The 17246-nt window shown below is 36.4% G+C and overlaps 3 protein-coding genes across 4 annotated transcripts; 2 read left to right on the plus strand and 1 right to left on the minus strand.

Annotated features, from left to right (window-relative positions):
• The first annotated feature begins 2456 nt into the window (after nt 1-2456).
• On the plus strand, nt 2457-3923 carry LOC135778907 (histone H2A.Z). Its single transcript, XM_065289563.1, has 5 exons — nt 2457-2577; nt 2860-2937; nt 3158-3271; nt 3371-3500; nt 3590-3923. The coding sequence occupies exons 1-5, from the start codon at nt 2575-2577 to the stop codon at nt 3649-3651; spliced, it is 387 nt and encodes a 128-aa protein (XP_065145635.1). The 5' UTR covers nt 2457-2574; the 3' UTR covers nt 3652-3923.
• A 598-nt stretch (nt 3924-4521) lies between these two features.
• On the plus strand, nt 4522-10118 carry LOC135778581 (G protein pathway suppressor 2-like). Its single transcript, XM_065288964.1, has 11 exons — nt 4522-4680; nt 4804-4921; nt 5063-5172; nt 5240-5352; nt 6824-6903; nt 7027-7106; nt 7405-7576; nt 7773-7856; nt 7980-8056; nt 8149-8244; nt 9745-10118. The coding sequence occupies exons 2-11, from the start codon at nt 4828-4830 to the stop codon at nt 9841-9843; spliced, it is 1005 nt and encodes a 334-aa protein (XP_065145036.1). The 5' UTR covers nt 4522-4680; nt 4804-4827; the 3' UTR covers nt 9844-10118.
• Nucleotides 10119-10368: 250 nt separating this feature from the next.
• LOC135778584 (eukaryotic translation initiation factor 5A-1) lies at nt 10369-16606 on the minus strand. 2 transcript variants are annotated; one of them, XM_065288968.2, is made up of 6 exons: nt 16256-16606; nt 14740-14914; nt 13828-13932; nt 13623-13754; nt 13461-13533; nt 10369-11408 (listed from the first exon to the last, which is right to left on the minus strand). In XM_065288968.2, the coding sequence occupies exons 2-5, from the start codon at nt 14905-14907 to the stop codon at nt 13471-13473; spliced, it is 468 nt and encodes a 155-aa protein (XP_065145040.1). In that variant the 5' UTR covers nt 14908-14914; nt 16256-16606; the 3' UTR covers nt 10369-11408; nt 13461-13470. The 2 variants fall into 2 exon arrangements, with proteins under 2 accessions (XP_065145040.1, XP_065145041.1); XM_065288969.2 differs by lacking the exon at nt 16256-16606 and having other exon boundaries at nt 14740-14933.
• Nucleotides 16607-17246: the final 640 nt, after the last annotated feature.

The following is a 17246-nucleotide window of genomic DNA, read 5'->3' on the forward strand; positions in this document are numbered from 1 at the left end:
GATGCTACACACCCATTCTTTACAAAAATTGGACAAAAGCTCTAGGACGAGTTCGAAAAAGCAGGTTTTACAAACAATTCAAAATATCGAAATAATTAGCATAACAGAAATGATGTCATATGGTGCAATTGCGTTTCTATGACATACGGGTCAGCAGTTATAACCAAAAAATGTAAGTAAAATTTTGGACTGTTGGTGGCGCTATTGGGTTTGACATAGACACTCCAAATTTGGTGTGATGACTATTTGGAGTGTCCTCTTTGAGTGTGCCAAATTTCATAACTTTCCTACGTACGGTTCTATGATAATAATAATAAGAATCTAACAATCCCTAAAAATTGTCCTTCTGTTTGGGTCATTGGCAGAAATGGGTCAGAGCTGTCTGAAGGACATGATGAATTACAAACAGACATATGTAAAATGTTGCATCAGGGTCTCAAGTTTCTCTGTGCTACAACCAGTAGTGTGTGAGTGTGATTGTTGTGTTTCTTGTCTAAAGATCACTTCTGCATGAAGTTAAAAATGAGGCAAGTTACAATGAGGAAACAGCAATTACTCAAATGTAAAAGGGGCTACAGTAGTGCATACTATTGTGCCATAAGTTTTAATTTTATGAAAAATCCATTTTAAACAAATGAAGACAATTGAGTAACTAAAAATACTGAAAAATTATTACAATAAAATTGTGTATAAATTACAAAAGGTAATAAATAGAAAAGTAAAATGTGACCCTGTCTGTGAAATACAAACTGGAGTTTTAGTTTCTCATTGTAATCTTTGACATGGTCTTACTCATTCAATTTGAAAGATATCAAAGTGTTCTTTCCATTTTTATAATGCTTTTTGTAGAAATCACAATTTTTATAAATCACTAAAAGATTGATCAAAGCAATTTTCATGTTAATAAAATATGAGAGAACCTAATCTATTTGCTTTTCAGTCCTTTAGAAACATAACTGGACCACCTAATCCATGTTATGATATGACAATTTACAGCCACCTTGTGGACATCAAGAAACAAGTAATGAAGAGGACTTTACAAAGCTAGAAAAGCAACTCATAATTGTGAAAAGGGGCAATTATAACTGAACCAGACATCCACAAATCAGCAAAAAAGAAAATAGAATAGATAAACTGTCTTTTGAAGGTCCAACCCCCGCCAATTATTTAAATTTCTCTGGACGACCTAAATACAAGAATGTTTGAAAGACAAAGGTTCGCCAGTGACCTTGGCTCAGGATTCTCTCAGGTATTTCACACCCTCTTTATGAACCAGTTGAGAGCCGTTGTCCTCATTTCACACCCCTCATTCAATCTCCATCATCTACGGTTCTTTTAATCATCTTGTAAACAGGGACTGGGTTTTGTAAATACCTGCAAACTCATAAAGTAACAGGCCTTACTGACTTTATATTGTTTTATGATGACTTTAACATTAATTGGACATTTAAGTAAATAGGCAGTTTATTTAAGTTGGACTTATCTATATGCTATAATCAGAGGCAGACACTACTTAAGTATTTTTACTTTCTTTATAAAAGTACATTTTTAAGTATTCATATTTTATCAGTGTTTTTCTTAAGAAAACCTACATTCCAAAGCATATTATCATAATTTTTACACCACTACATTTCATAATTTGAAGTTTTTAGGTTTTTTTTATATTTAAGTACATTAAACATCTAGTTTTTTTTTTTACTTTTACTTAAGTAAAAAGTACTCAAAAATTGTGTACTTTTACTTTTCTTATGTAATTAGGTATTAAATACATTTTAATATGCAATATAAAAAGAATACACAGTATGATTATATGCTTTAGAATGTAGTGAACATTTTTTAGTAAAGTAATTTTTTTCCCAAGACACTCTGATAAAGCACAGATGCTTGGAAAATGTACTTAAAATACTAAAGTAGTGTCCGCCACTGGCTATAATTTGGTGTGACTTTTCTTAGATCTTATTTTAGGTAGGCCTACTTATTTTCAAAATGTAATGAAAACAAATAGGCACCACACTATAATAAACACTACAAGATCAGTAGGAATATTATTCATTTGATACAATTGTAATATAGCCTAACAGACTTTTTTAAATTAATGTGTAAGTAGTTCTTATTGTTTTAGGACAATAAAGCATTTATTAAACTGTAATGGTATTTTAAATGGTCTGCAATATGAAGACTAAAATAAACCGTTAATCTAAAATAATAGCATTATTCTGGTATTTATATTTTAGTCTTTTTGTTTTCAAGATTTTCTAAGCTAAACACTAAAGAAATAAAGCCGTAAAGTAACATATTTTTATTTAAGTTTTATTGCTCAGTAAATGAATGAACGCCCGCATTATAGTAAAAACTACAATACCCGGCAAAACAAAGGGTTAAAAATTCTGCAATGTAATTGGTCAATAATATGCCAAACAACACAATGCGAGAGCTGATTGGTCAGTGAACAAGCGTAATGTCCCGGATGTGGAGGCGGTTTATATTTAGCACCCTGAAGGCGCGTAACTCAGTTTGAATTTGGCGAGGTCTTGCGTGTTTTCTACTAGAGCAACCGTCACTTAGAATTGCGAAATGGTAAGTTTTTAAGCCATCCTTTGTACATGCTTTGCACGTCGTTTTGGTCATATTATACCAGGTTGCAATTGTGTTGGAATTGTTTAAAAAAAATATGTGTTGCGTAATAGTGTCCGGCTAGTTAGCTTTAGCTTCCTTGCTAACTGCCGTCGCGAAAAACGTAAAGCTAACGAATTCTTTACTTACACCATCTACTACAGGCATGCCCATGTTGGGTTATCTGAACCGTTTATACGTCTTCCGAATAAAATGGATTTTATAAGTGTGTTTTTGTGTTTTTAGGCTGGAGGAAAAGCAGGAAAAGACTCCGGGAAGGCGAAAGCCAAGGCAGTTTCGCGCTCGCAGAGGGCTGGACTGCAGGTCAGTACCGCCACAATGAACAAAGACTCTTGAGTCCAATGTTTGCATTTTAAGTGATCACTAACTTAACTACTCTAGCCGTTAAATGTGTTTTATTAAACGTCTTTTAACTTATTTTAAAAATTTGCTTGATTGCAGCATTTACAGTTCGCTTTATTTTTTTTTTACTTTACTTGGTAAACACGTGTTAATCCGTTAAATGGGTTTGTTGTTAATCCAGTTCCCAGTGGGCCGTATTCACAGACATCTGAAATCCAGGACCACTAGCCATGGACGCGTCGGTGCCACTGCTGCAGTGTACAGCGCTGCTATCCTGGAGTATTTAACCGCTGAAGTAAGTTTGGTTTGTCCTTTTTTAATAGGGCGATACCAGAAACAGAAGCGACCCGACCTGTAGAGTATAGAGTGACTGACTTGTTTTATTTGTATTAAGGTACTTGAGTTGGCGGGAAATGCATCAAAAGATCTGAAGGTGAAGAGAATCACCCCACGTCACTTGCAGCTTGCCATTAGAGGCGATGAAGAGCTGGATTCCCTCATCAAGGCGACTATTGCTGGTGGTGGTAAGTTCTTAATTTTTATCAACTCATTTCAGTTTTTCAAATTTGTGTGTTGTCTGACCCACATTTATTTGATCTTTTTTGTGTTTTAGGTGTTATACCCCACATCCACAAGTCACTTATTGGAAAGAAGGGACAGCAGAAGACAGTGTAAACAGATCGTCGTGTGATAGATGTCTTAGGACCTGAAAGTGTTTGGATGTTTTGTTTGCCCTGTAGATTAGAATTTTAAGACTTTATATTGTCCGTCTCTGCATTTACTCATTTCTGGGGTATTTTTTTCAAACGTGGCTTCAAAGAAGCTTTTTTCCTCATTTTATGATGTTTGGCTTAGTCTGTGTACCCTTTTAATTTGTCCTGTGGCATTTGACTTTTGAACTTGTGAAGTTTCAAGATTTTATTTCAATAAAGCTCAAATTGCCATGCCGTTGCCCGTTGACTGCATTCTTTTTCTATTTAAAGTTGGTCTGATATTAAAATGCATTTAAGAATGAGTGAAGTCATGTCAGTTTTACACATTTTTCATGTAACAATGCAGCACACACAAACCCTTAAATTCATTAAAAATTAACGTGATCTGCAAAATCTTGTCTGAAATGTCCTTGTGAATATTTAATTTGATCTAGGGATGGTCTAACCCACTTTAGCACCAATTCTGTAGCTACTTCTCAACTATTATATATTAAAGCTTAAAATTCAGACTACATTTTCAGTAGTGACTAAAGTTTATGATGAGGTTTGTCTTTATATAAAAATGTATTATTCGATTAAATGGTGACCAAGCAAAAAAGATCCAATACATAATTTATTAAACCAACGCGTGTACATGCAAAAAGGGTAAACGCTAGATGGCGATGTTTATTTTCACACTAATGAGAGGTATACGGTCAAGACAAACAATGACACGTTCAGTTTAACATGAGTTCGTAACATTGTTTCTTTAATGTTTATGATTTGATAACGTGAGGAGAAAAATATTTACAGCGCGTTTCATTGTAAAGTCTTTTCGACGCGGCTGCTGAACCGGAAGAAACTGTCTCTACTTACCGTTTACCCCGGAAGTAAATCTTAAAAACAGTTTAGCTTTGCGCGTAGCGCTCGTAAACAACATTGAGTTTGTTTCATCAATGAAAAGAGACTTCTGAACAGCGGGAACACTAAAGAAAGCTTCGGAAAATCAAAAGTAAGCTTATTTATATAACGTTATATGAGTAAAATGTTGCATTTTATTTTACAGTTGCGCTGGCGTGTTTACATAAAAGAAACCAAACGTAGTACTAATGTAATTATGTGTGTGTTTCCGCAGCTGGCTCCTCCACTGTCCGCTACAATGCCTGCTTTACTGGAAAGACCAAAGCTATCAAATGCGATGGCCAGAGCCCTCCATAAGCACATTATGAAAGAGAGAGAGAGGAAAAGACAAGGTATGACGTTTTCTAGAGCAAACGTATACATGTGTTAACATTTGACTGCCATCAGTAACCAAGAAAGTGAATGTTAAATTTAGTGTTGACAGGGTGGAAATAACTAGCATAAGATTGTATGTTAATTTTGTCAAACTGTAGAAGAGGAAGAAGTGGATAAGATGATGGAACAGAAATTGAAAGAAGAGGAGGAAAGAAAACGAACTAAAGAAATTGAGGAACGAATGTCACTGGAAGAGACCAAAGAACAGGTGAGTACATCAGCATTTTGCCATGTATTTGTTTAATGCATTTACTAAGAATTTAACTATTTGCTAGGTTCAAAAAATGGGGGAAAAATTGCAAATTTTGCAAGAGGAGAAACATCAACTCTTCTTACAGCTCAAAAAGGTCCTTCATGAGGAGGAAAGGCGACGACGAAAGGAGCAAAGGTAAGTAGCATTTGCCATTAGTAGTAGTATTTATGTGTCCCCATAGGGAAAGTATGTTTGCAGCATACACTCAAACAGACATTGGACAAGTCACACAGGCATATATAAATAGATATAATAGCAATTTAATACAAGTGAATCTAATTAAAATAACCAGACTAACTTACCATCACTAGAGCAGTGTTTCTCAAACATGTAGGCCCAATATGTTTTACATTTTTCAAACACTAAACCCCCCACCCTAAACCCCAAAAATCTTGATAAACTATATATCACTGGAAAGCTCTCAGAATGTAGTTTTCATATGTCAAAGTCATCTGATGATAGAAATAATTTAGTGACAGTTTTTTGTTACATGCCACCCCCCCCCCCCCATGGAATGCATTTTAATTTTCTATATTCATAACACTATATACTAGTATAAATCTACAAAAATGTTGACAAACTATATATCATTGGAAAGCTCTTAGAATGTAGTTTTCATATTTCAAAGTGTTTTAGCAGTAATAATAATGCAGTGACAGCAATTGATTCATTTATGACAAGAGTATGCAGCAAACCGTTGACACCTACTGGCCGTTGTTGGTAAAACCACTAAAATTGTGATACAAACCTCATTTTTTGTGATTTTAACTTGAAATTTGGATCACAACTGCTTGAGACATATGGCTTCATGTTTACATTATTACTTTTTTGAAAAATGTACCTTTTTATAATTTTTTGAATAAAATTAATATTTTATTGGATTATTTGTATGTATTAAAATAAATGTAAACTGCTATAACAATTTTTCTGTTAAATATTTTCACCTGCTTACACTTCAGTCAAAAACCTTGAATTGTTTTCTTTAAAACAAGATAAAGATTAGGCTTCTAGACACAAAAATGCCAGAGTTATATTCATTTGAACATGCACTTCAATTTTTCACCCCCCCACTCTAAAGGATAGGACGACGCTTAAGAGGTTAATAAACGCTGCACTAGCAGAATTTATTTTCATCTATTTCCCACTTAATTGATTGGGAAATAGGTGATAATCGGTTATTCCGAACAACTGGGAACACACTATTGTGTGGACCAGATGGTAGTGATTCAAAAGTGTAAGATAAAGGATGCCTCTTATTATTCACAACGATGTTAGCCTTATTCAGCACTTTTCCTTTGTATACTCTCAATGCTCTGTAACTTTATTCCTAACAGTTTACTTGCTATTGTTATCACCTTCGCCCATTACCTCCTCTTAACCTCGGGAAGCATTTACCAAACAGATCAAACAGAATGTCATAATGCTGTCAATTAATGCCCCTTGTAAAACGTTAATAGCATTGCTAACTGTTAGCATTATACCAAGGTGCATGTCATTTGTTACTAATTGTATTTGTTCCCCATTAATAAAAACCTAATGTGTATGGAAAGTAGCCATGCGATCTATTACAATCCTAACTGTTCTCGTGATTATTATTAATTTATAGTGATATTACAACAATGCCCTCTGCAAGTTACCAGACCAGCTTACCTCTACACTCAGGACAGCATCTGCTCAGCCTACAAGGTGTGAAAGTGTCTAAAACTATTGTTTTTAGTGACATTGATCTCTTGTAATGATTGACATTTCTAGTGCGCTTACTGTTATTTTAGTATTGAAATGTTGTTTTTTTGTGTGTGTGTGTTTAAGGCAGTCCAGTGAGTCACAATAGAGCTAGTGCTCTTTTAGGAGAGCGCAGTAAACAGTTATTCCAGACACCTCTGATGCCTGTAAGTAAAAGTTTAGTTATGTTCCGATAAATCTTGTTCAAATAAGAGTACATGTGATTCACATTATGCATTTGATTTCATAGCAGTGGTTTTAAAACTATTGCAAAATACATAGCAGTTTTTTTTTAAAGATTATTATGCATTATTATTTTCCTCCCTGATTTTTATAACATAAGATTGTGATATGTTGATGGTCATTATTTGATCATATGTAGGTTTCTGTCTAATATGGCTTAGCAGTCGCAATATCATAGTTCATGTAAAAATAAATGTATTCCTTAATTGTTGTCGTGTGTAGAGCCATCACTTCCCCAGCCAGCCAGGTTTTCCTTCTGGTTCTTCAGAGCATGGCCAGTTCTCAGGAAGCCCTGCGGTCCATGAGCCATACGCAGTTACCCAGGCCCAGCACCATTCCTCTTACGGACCTGCTGCTTCTGTGCCTATCAGCTTTGCAGCCACCCAGATTAGAGGTAACATTAAAACCATGTTTTTATTTCCGCAAAATCCTCTCGTGGCATGAATAATTTAATTCATAAGATAGAAAATGTGTCTGCTGCTGCTTTAAATTGCAGATAGGGATTTACCATAATAATTAGTCTTAAATCATGACTTTGTGAGTTGGCTTCTGAGGACACATGAATATTTCTCCTGTTTTGTTTTATGTAGGGGCATCACCATTCCAGAGCATGCCATTCCTGACCCATCAACCTCCTGGCCATGCTGTCTTCAGCCATTTCTCCTCCCAGCAAGGTGAGTTGTCCTCAAACGAATGCACTATTTTTTCTCTGCTCTTATTTGTTTAGTTGTTTGTCTTTGAAAATGATGCCAGACTGATAAATGTTTATTTTTCCTGGGTCTTTCATTACTTAACAGGGTTTATCCCCAGTGCGAGTATCCCCCTTCAGAAACAGCTCGAACATGCCAATCAGCAGTCTGGCTTTACTGACTCTGTAAGTACTCACGAGACACTGGTGTTCATATGTATTTTACTTAAATAGTGCCATGTGTGGTTGTGTAATGGGTTTTTTTGTGCCATTTTTAGGCTGCTCTTCGACCCATGCATCCACAGGCTTTACATGTGAGTGCAGCTGGTCTGCTGTCTACCCCATCCATGGCTGTGCAGATCTCTACTGCAAAGGTAAGCTTACCAACCTGCATTAAAGGAAAACACCACAGTTTTTCAATATTTTACTATGTTCTTACCTCAACTTAGACGAGTTAATACATACCTATCTTTTTTCAATGCATGCACTTAATCTTTGTACAGCGCATCGTGACTGTGTCAGCATTTAGCTTAGCCCCATTCATTCCTTAGGATCCAAACAGGGATGAATTTAGAAGCCACCAAACACACATATATATATATAGTTTGTTATTCATAAGTTGATAACCTGCTGTTTCAAACATTAAGTAAAAAAGTAATCCAGACAACCCTGTTTATGACTGTCACTGTTAATAATTTTGTGATTGATACGGTGGGTTTTTTATGCTCGCAGGGGGGGGGGCCTGCTAGATATTCGAATATATTCGGATACATTGCATGATATTCGAAATCCGTTCGAATTTGATTTTTCTCAAAAGCGACAGCCCTACTGCAAAGTAAGTGCTCTTCCGCCATACAATATAGTTCTCATTTTTATCCGCCTAAATATCACTAACATTTTATTTTGTGCCAACATACTTGCTCGTGTAACTTGTCTAAATTGAGGTAAGAACATAGTAAAATATTAAAAAACGATGGTGTTTTCCTTTAAATTGTCATTAGGTTTAAGTTCTTCAATATGACCAATTTTGATTTGTTTGTTTTATGAAATTTTTCCTTGGACGGTTTGCAAGTGAACATGCTGCATATTGTGATTTGCATTACAAAATAGACATTATAGTGTAAAAAAGACAGCACACCCTCTTATGTTGTCATTATTTAATTTCCTTTAATCCATCTAAAGTTGTATTATTACTTTGCTTCATTTTTAAATTTACATTGCATTTATACATTTGGCAGATATCAGTTATATCCAGAGTGCATTCAGGGTATATATTTCTTTTAGCAATTCATGCATTCTCCATAAATCGAACCCATGACCTTGCTGTTGCTCGTATTAGTTGAGCTACAGAACACTTTTGATGTTATTTTCAGTGCTGATGTCTACTTTGCATTCTGTTACTTTACCACAAACCATAATTTCTACAATTTAACCTCATTTGAATCTTTAGTATTAAAACAATATTTAGCAAGAATGAAACGTTTTATCACAGATAAAGGGATACTTCACACCAAAATGTAAATTTTATCATCATTTACTCACCCTCATGTTGCTCTAAACCTGTATAATTTTCTTTATTCTGTTGAACACCAAAGATGATATTTTGATACATGATGGTAACCACACAGTGATGAAACCGATTGACTTCCATAGTATTTTTGTCCTACTATGGAAGTCAGTGAGTGCCGTCAACTGTGAGGTTACCATCTTCTTGGAAAGAAATTCATACAGGTTTAGAGCAACATCAGGTTGACTAAATGATGATAAAATTGCCATTTTTTGGTGAACTATCCCTTTCAGCTAATTTCATAAGTTTTTAATATTATACAATAGTTTACACAAAGTTTCTTTTTCTCTTCTTTATTCTGTCTTAGGCTCCATTTCAGAGTTCTCCTCAGCCGGCATCACGGCACGCATTTCTTTCTCACCCTCAGCCTGGACAGAGATTCTATCATCACGGAAAACCACATTAACTACTAAAATCTGATCATAACAAGGTGGCATGTTACATAAAGCTCTTTTCCGAGACTTTAGAAGAAAGCCAGTCAATTTAAATAGTCTTTTTACATTTATTACTCAATGTCCCATGCAACAAAACCTGTGGTTCATAAATAAGTATGGACTATAAAGGTTCTCGATCTATGGCAGACATTAATTTTCTTTGTGGGTGGGAATGCCTCTTGATATTGTGTATCTGAAACTGTTTTAAAAGTGTATTTTGAGCAACTACATAAAAGGTTGTACACAATTTGCTGTTGTTGGCTTTGTGATTATGATTCAGAATCCCTTTATGTCAGAAGATTTTCTTGGGTTAGAAGTTAAATACAAGCTCTTATAAAAAAATTCAGAACAAAAATTTTACAATAAACTTTGTGTTTGGTAGTAATACAGTTAAGTAGATGAGTAATAGAGAAATGTCTTGCATTACATGGCTTTATCCCAGCTATCAACAATGAGTACAAAGAGCCCAAACCCCATCACAAACTGAAACAAAGTCGTGATTTATATGTTCTCTCTTTAATATTGAGTAGGGTTGCCTTGCTAGAATACAAATTACTTTATATTTTTATTTCTTAATCACAGTCTTTGAACGAACAAAAACAACATTACTCGCACTTGACTTGACAGTAGAGTAATGTGTAGGACAGCAATATCTGTAATCATGACCCGATTAGGACACAACCAGTTTTAAAGGGGGTGATTACCATTCTTTCAAAATTTCATCCGGCCCCTATACCTTAAGACAGGAGTTCGTGGTAATCTGCCATAAAAGCAAGCCACTTTAGGCCAGGACATTACAGGCAGAAATTTGTGGTGTTGTGATTTATCAAGAGATCTAAGGCTTACGACACCTTCCATCTTTCACATAGAAAGAAAGCAAATCCTTGTGAAATTTTGATAAAATGGTGACCACCTTTTCATTTTGGGGTCAGTCTTCCTGTATCCATACATGCACACCTGCTTTGTCGTCCCTTCCTAAGGGATGCTTGCATTAAGGTACTGGAAGATGAAAGGGAAGGTACAATCACTTGGTCCTGTAGCGAAGAGACAAAACTGCTTTCTATTTCTCATGTCATGACCTTTATATCTGAACTTCACAGGAAAATGTGTTTTTCCTTTGCATAAAAGACCTCTTACAACTATTGTGAATTATGATTGTAAATGACTGGGTGGTTGTCCTATGTATTGTTTTGAATTTAACAAAAATGGGTAAGTTTGGCCAATTATACCAGTGAAGACTTAGGAGGTGCACCCCCACCCAAAATGTTTCCCACCCCAATTGTCCATCACTACAGCGTTTAAGCTCACTTTCCATCTCTGTCTCTTTTAATACATTCAACTTTCTGTTAATTTTTTTTTTTTTTTTGGATTTTCCCAGAATTTTTTGTTCCAATTATTTCCTAGTTTTTACCCACACATGGGGTTTAAATACAGAAAGAGAAGTAGAGATAAAGAATGAAAAAAGAAAACAAAAGGAGGATAGCATTTGCTGAGGTCTGATTCTCTCTTATCCAGGTCCAGTGCATCTTGTCAACCCCTGAGAGAAGGAAGAGAAGTAGACGTAGGAGTGAGTGAGAGGGACAGAAAGAATGATTAAGCACAATGATGAGTGGACATAGAAAAAGATGCAGTAAAGAAGAAACACAAGGAAAGAGAGATAAAAGTCGATGCACATAAATTGGGGCATATACAAGTGAGCTGTTAAAAACATTTCCAATGAAAACAAGAGTTTAATTTAAATGTCAAAGAAATGCCTACAAAATGTATAAACCGAAAACTGAATGTGATACAAAACAGAAACTCTTAAATACTTAAAAAATCTTTCATTTTGCAGCCTTGAAAAGTAACAATATGCACAATGACTTCTCCATAACTTAAATGAACAGCAGATACATTATAGGTAATATTAAAGGTGGGGTGCATGATCTATGAAAGGCAATGTTGATATTTGAAATACCCCAATAGAATCTGGTCCTACTTTTGATAGACCCGCCCCACACATGCCCAGGCAAGGATGTCGGTTAGTATATATGCTCCTTACTGCTGATTGGCTAAAAATGTGTTTTGGTACTCGGCCCGACTACCTTTTCCAAAGTGTTTTTCAAAAATCATGCACCCTGCCTTTAACTGCATTAAAACTGTTGTATATGACTGTTTAAAGGGACACTCTACGTTTTTTGAAAATATTCTCTTTTTCCAGCTCCCCTACAGTTAAACATTAGATTTTTACTGTTTTTGAATCCATTCAGCTGATCTCTGGGTCTGGCGGTATCACTTTTAGCATAGCTTAGCATAATCCATTGAATCTGATTAGACCATTAGCATTACACTAAAAAATAACCAAAGAGCAATGATATTACGCAGCGTCTTAGTACACGATGTCACTACAGAAGTGTGAAGTTTTAAATAGGAAAAATATTGATATTGGTTATTTTTTAGCACAATGCTAATGGTCTAATCAGATTCAATGAATTATGCTAAGCTATGCTAAAAGTGCTGGCGCCAGACCTGGAGATCAGCTGAATGGATCCCAAACCGGTAAAAATAAAATGCTTAACTCTAGGGGAGCTGGAAAATAAGCCTTTTATCAAAAAAGTGGAGTGTCCCTTTAAGTCTACATGATGGTTATTGTTTTTTTTAACAATATCTTATAATACAGCATGTTTAGTTATACATAAGACAGTAACTAAGCTGGTAGTGAAAAAATACAAAGTTGACCATTCTATGTACATATCAGTCGTTGCATTACATACAAGATTCAAATTGACACACTGAAAGCTGCAGGAGTACTACATCTTGGTGTTCGTCAAAAGTGCATTTGCCAGTATGCAAACAGCAAAGTGTAAAGTGCTTACTTCGTAACTAAAAACTTTTATGTACATTATAGAACACCATGGGGTGATTTCTAAACACTGTTTACATTTAATTTTGGATAAAAGAAGTAAATAAAAACCTTCCAGTCCAGTTATAAACCTAACCAATCCAGGATAAAAAAAATTATCCGCAGTCTACGGTACAGCCTGCAACCCATTGTCAGTCATTTGTAGACACCCTCCAATAGGGTATATGCGCAAGTTAATTCCGCATTTCTGTTAAACATAGTAGATCGCTTCCGGTTCTGTATGCTGAAATGGTGCTGTTTTCATACATGAAGCATTCAGGAGCTACCAAAGACGAGAATAACCAATGTCCAGTAGATAGCTCGGCTTTTGATAACGGCATTTTCTTCTCACATACATTCAGATATTAGAATAAAAAAAGAACATAACACATAATACATAATAATACTATGAATAACAATAACAAGCTACGACAGCACATACCGGCAACCGGAAGCGATCAACCCAGTTTTCCAGTTTGGTCACGTGACGTTCGACATATACCCTGTTAAATTTCCATCCTTTGATTTTTTTTTAGGGTGTTTTTGCAGCCAATATGTCTGAGGCGTGTAACCCTATTAATGCTGGGTTAACAAAAATAGGTAAACTTTTAAATGAGTGTTTTGCTGTAAGCACACTGGTGAGGCACAGTCGCTCCGGACCTAGTTTGCAGGTGAGCATGCATGCGCAGCAGTGAGTGCTCCATATACCTGCTGTGTTTTATTTAGCCATGGCTTTGATGGCTACTGCAGCTTCCTCGTTCATAGCAGACAGGACCGTGATCTGGACGGCACAAACACAGAGAAAAAGTCTTTTTTAGACACAAATATGAAGATTATATTCAGACTGATATTTAATTTATTTGAACTTACCAGGATTTCTTCACCAGCATCGAACTTGCTTTCTATCTCTTTGCCCAGGTCTCCCTCTGGCATTTTCAGGTCTTCTCTGACCTCGCCACTGTCCTGGAGCAGAGACAGGTAGCCATCCTGTATCCCAATAAGCTGAAACATGGCAGATGTTGGTGAAACATTTACATGATTGTTCAAAATACTTCTTATAAAACCAACCACATACCTGGTAGTCCATTCTTTTGATGTTAGGGACATCCATATTGTGGGTTGAGGGACATATATCCTCATACTTTTTGCCAGAGAAAATGTCAATGCCCACCATGTGAACCTTTGACAAAAACAAAGTACGGCAATCTGTTCACTACATCCGCATCATCCCTTGCACTGAGTTCAACTGAGTGGCCTCCCTTTCACCTGTACTTCATTCATACAATTTTGTTTTAAAGGGGTCATATTGAGATTTTTTTTTTAAATGTAAAATAAGCCTCAGAGTGCGTATGTGAAGTTTTAGCTCAAAATACCCCATACATAATTTATTATAGCATGTTAAACTTGTTTGGTGGGAGCAAAAATGTGCCGTTTTTGGGTGTGTCCAAACACTGATAGCCATGATGGTGATTTGTTGAAAATGGAACTCATTTGTGCTTTCAATTATTATTTTTTCTCTCCCTTCTCTCTGCACTAAATGGCAGTGATGTGGTTGGATAGTGCAGACTTAGGGGCGGTATTATTGTAATAAGACGTGCTACCTATGCCAACAGGTGAAACCTGAACGTACAAATTTTTCACATGCTTGTAGAGAATGATTTACCAAAACAAAAAAGTACTGGGTTGTTTATTCTTATGTTTTCTAGCTTGATAAAAGCACTGGGGACCCAATTATAGCACTTAAACATGGAAAACGGCAGATTTTCCCGCTATGACCCCTTTAAAGAGACGTCTGGAAAGTCTTTATAGTGCAAAACAAACATACTTATCTACATATTTCTGTTGGAGATATACAGTGACTTAATGACTGCTCCATAAGTGTTATTGATTTTAACATAAATGAGGTCCTCCCTATTTAAATGATTTACTCCATTTCATCCTCAACCTGCAAAACCTTGCTTTCTATCATGCTTCATACATGACTCACCTTTGCGTGTCCATGTTTTCCAGTTTTGGATGTGGACATCTCCACAATCTTGCATGGTCGACCTTTAAGCACCACGAAACCATTCTTGCGCAGGGCAGAACATTGCATGGGGTAGGTAGCGGAGGCACCAGCATCGCCTGTTGTGAAGTCCAAGTCAGAGTCTGCCATGTCTTTCCTGAAGATTGATTTGCCATGAGTACAGAGGTTAATATTAGTCTGCATAAGCATAACAAAGAATGGTGATTCATCATATTTTAGGAAGGTGCTAATGAAAGACGGTTGGGTAAGCAGCAAGACCTGTCATACAAGACTTATTCTTGAACTAGGTCTTAAATCAAACACGTGTAAGTCACTTGCACAAGTCTGAAAGTACATTATGCATTTCTATATTTATCTAGTGCATTTCAGGTCTAGAATGTTCTTTTAATAAATTAAAAACGCATTTTATTATTGCAGACCAGCATTTATTTATTGTTGTCGCGTGGCTAACTTACTTGGGTTTGCAGAACGCAGCAAGCTATATTAGGCAACAAGAACGTGGCACCTGTTAACTTGCCCAACTGATGTAAATGGTTAATTAACACTAAATAATAATCGTAAATGTTTTGATATGCTTAAGACTCTACATACAACATTGCGTAACTACATTTACTTAAATATGCTGATCATATTCAAAGTATTCACCTGCAAGGGCCGAAACGTCAATTCATTACGCTAGATATGCACAATGTCCACAAATAAAAGCATTTTCTCTACATACAAATCAAATCACTTCTTACTTTTGCTCTAAAATATAACAGTATAAATAATGATGGTGCTTCAGGCAATTGCACAACTGCACACGCAACTATTACAATCAGACACATTTGACATGTAAACCTCTTTAACTGTATGATAAGTACTGTAAGGTTTTGAGCCGCTTTTACGAGAACACGCGTGTCCGCAGTGAGCTGGCTGATGCCTGTGCGGCCTGTTGGATCCGCCGCTGCGCACTGAGCGCAAATGAAAGGCCCGCCGAGCCGCGCGCTTATTACGGACACGCAGGTGCAGCACTGTAGCCGGTTAAACCGCACATGACAGCGCGTAGACAAGATCCACAGCGCAAGTTAAACCTCGCAAGAAATGTTTTGCGGCTAACACGAGGTTTTCTGTGATGTTAAACAACAGAGCGAGCGTAGACCAAGGCGTCTTGAGTTATGATTAAGTTTTTTGTATCATTGTCTTCGTAGCGCAATTTAACTTTGAAACGAACGCAGATTTTGCTCATCAAATTCCGCGTACGCACCCAACGCCCAAGGAAAATATGTTGTCGTCATTGTGAATTATAGGCGCAATGAAAGCTTTGCACATCTTTCACGATTTAATGAGATGCGCTTATCTTTGTTTGACTGTTATGCTTATACGCTTCGTTGTTTTTGGGTCAGTAATAAAAACGTATAAATAGATGATCAGAGGGAGATGACTGTTGGTACGCAGCATCACGCCCGTTATTTGAATGGTTTAATCAGCTACTTACCTAGTTTACAGTCTTTCTCACACTACACGCTTTCAGGGACAGCCCAACAACAAGATAGTCCGACAGGATATTTTTCCTCTTTTCTCTCTCAGATCTGTTTGCTGTTTAGTTGTTATCAGCTATCGATGCCTCTGTTTTGCTTATTCAATCATTCAGCTATCTTGACACGGCTGTCATTACAGGCGTTCTTCTCTTTCCTATTTCAGTTTCAGTGACAGGTTGGTGATAAGGGTTGTCCCAACGAATGAATCCTAAACACTCTTCTTCTTCTTGCTCTCCCTCTCTCATTCGTACGAAATCAACCACACATACCATGAAACGAACCTCAGCAGTTTCCTCTTCAGTGCGCATGCGCGTTCACCCTCGCTCTTTAAATTCTATGGCGGGTGGGGGCGCAGTCTGTCCTGGAGCGTGAGTTCAGTCTCTTGTGTCTGGCTTTGAGATTGAGTGAGCGCACGGTGTTTTTTGTAATATCACAACACAGGAATGAGGCTAGAAACCATATCTTTTGTTTACTAGATAGTTCAATTGTGTCTGGGTTTGTGTTTTTTGTTTTTTTGTTTATTCTGCAAATAACTCTTATTTATTGGCTCACAATGGTAAATAGTAGGTTTATAAAGTACGCACATTTAACTACCAACACAGCATAGGCAACATATATACATGGGGTTAGAAAAGAAGTGTAGCCTACTGAGTTATACTGAATGTTTTATTAGAACAGAAAATATTGCATAGCCCTTGCCTATGTTTAAACGCATATTTTTAGATCCGAAGTTCACATTACAAATTAATAAAAATATTCAATAAAATTATCAGGCTTTAAAATAACATAACCAATTGCACAACTTGCCCACAGTCTTGGCAAGTTGAATAGTCGTTTGGATAAATATAGTCGAGTGAAACTTGAATCTGGTGACCTATGTGTACAGGGGCTTGTGCGAGGCAATGTGATAAAATGAGCAACCACGCACAAAGATAATAAACCCACTCT

Source organism: Paramisgurnus dabryanus, chromosome 2, assembly GCF_030506205.2.
Source record: "Paramisgurnus dabryanus chromosome 2, PD_genome_1.1, whole genome shotgun sequence".
Lineage (NCBI taxonomy): Eukaryota > Metazoa > Chordata > Actinopteri > Cypriniformes > Cobitidae > Paramisgurnus > Paramisgurnus dabryanus.

Excerpts from the sequence above, each read along its gene's own strand:
- LOC135778907 (XM_065289563.1), top strand. Across the intron at positions 2,938-3,157 it reads CGCAGAGGGCTGGACTGCAG|TTCCCAGTGGGCCGTATTCA; the intron begins GTCAGTACCGCC and ends TTGTTAATCCAG. Across the intron at positions 3,501-3,589 it reads GGCGACTATTGCTGGTGGTG|GTGTTATACCCCACATCCAC; the intron begins GTAAGTTCTTAA and ends TTTGTGTTTTAG.
- LOC135778581 (XM_065288964.1), top strand. The coding sequence starts at position 4,828 with ATGCCTGCTTTACTGGAAAGACCAAAGCTATCAAATGCGATGGCCAGA. Across the intron at positions 6,904-7,026 it reads GCATCTGCTCAGCCTACAAG|GCAGTCCAGTGAGTCACAAT; the intron begins GTGTGAAAGTGT and ends TGTGTGTTTAAG. Across the intron at positions 7,577-7,772 it reads TGCAGCCACCCAGATTAGAG|GGGCATCACCATTCCAGAGC; the intron begins GTAACATTAAAA and ends TGTTTTATGTAG.
- LOC135778584 (XM_065288968.2), bottom strand. The coding sequence starts at position 14,907 with ATGGCAGACTCTGACTTGGACTTCACAACAGGCGATGCTGGTGCCTCC. Across the intron at positions 13,755-13,827 it reads TCAAAAGAATGGACTACCAG|CTTATTGGGATACAGGATGG; the intron begins GTATGTGGTTGG and ends GCCATGTTTCAG. Across the intron at positions 13,534-13,622 it reads ATGCTGGTGAAGAAATCCTG|ATCACGGTCCTGTCTGCTAT; the intron begins GTAAGTTCAAAT and ends TGTGCCGTCCAG.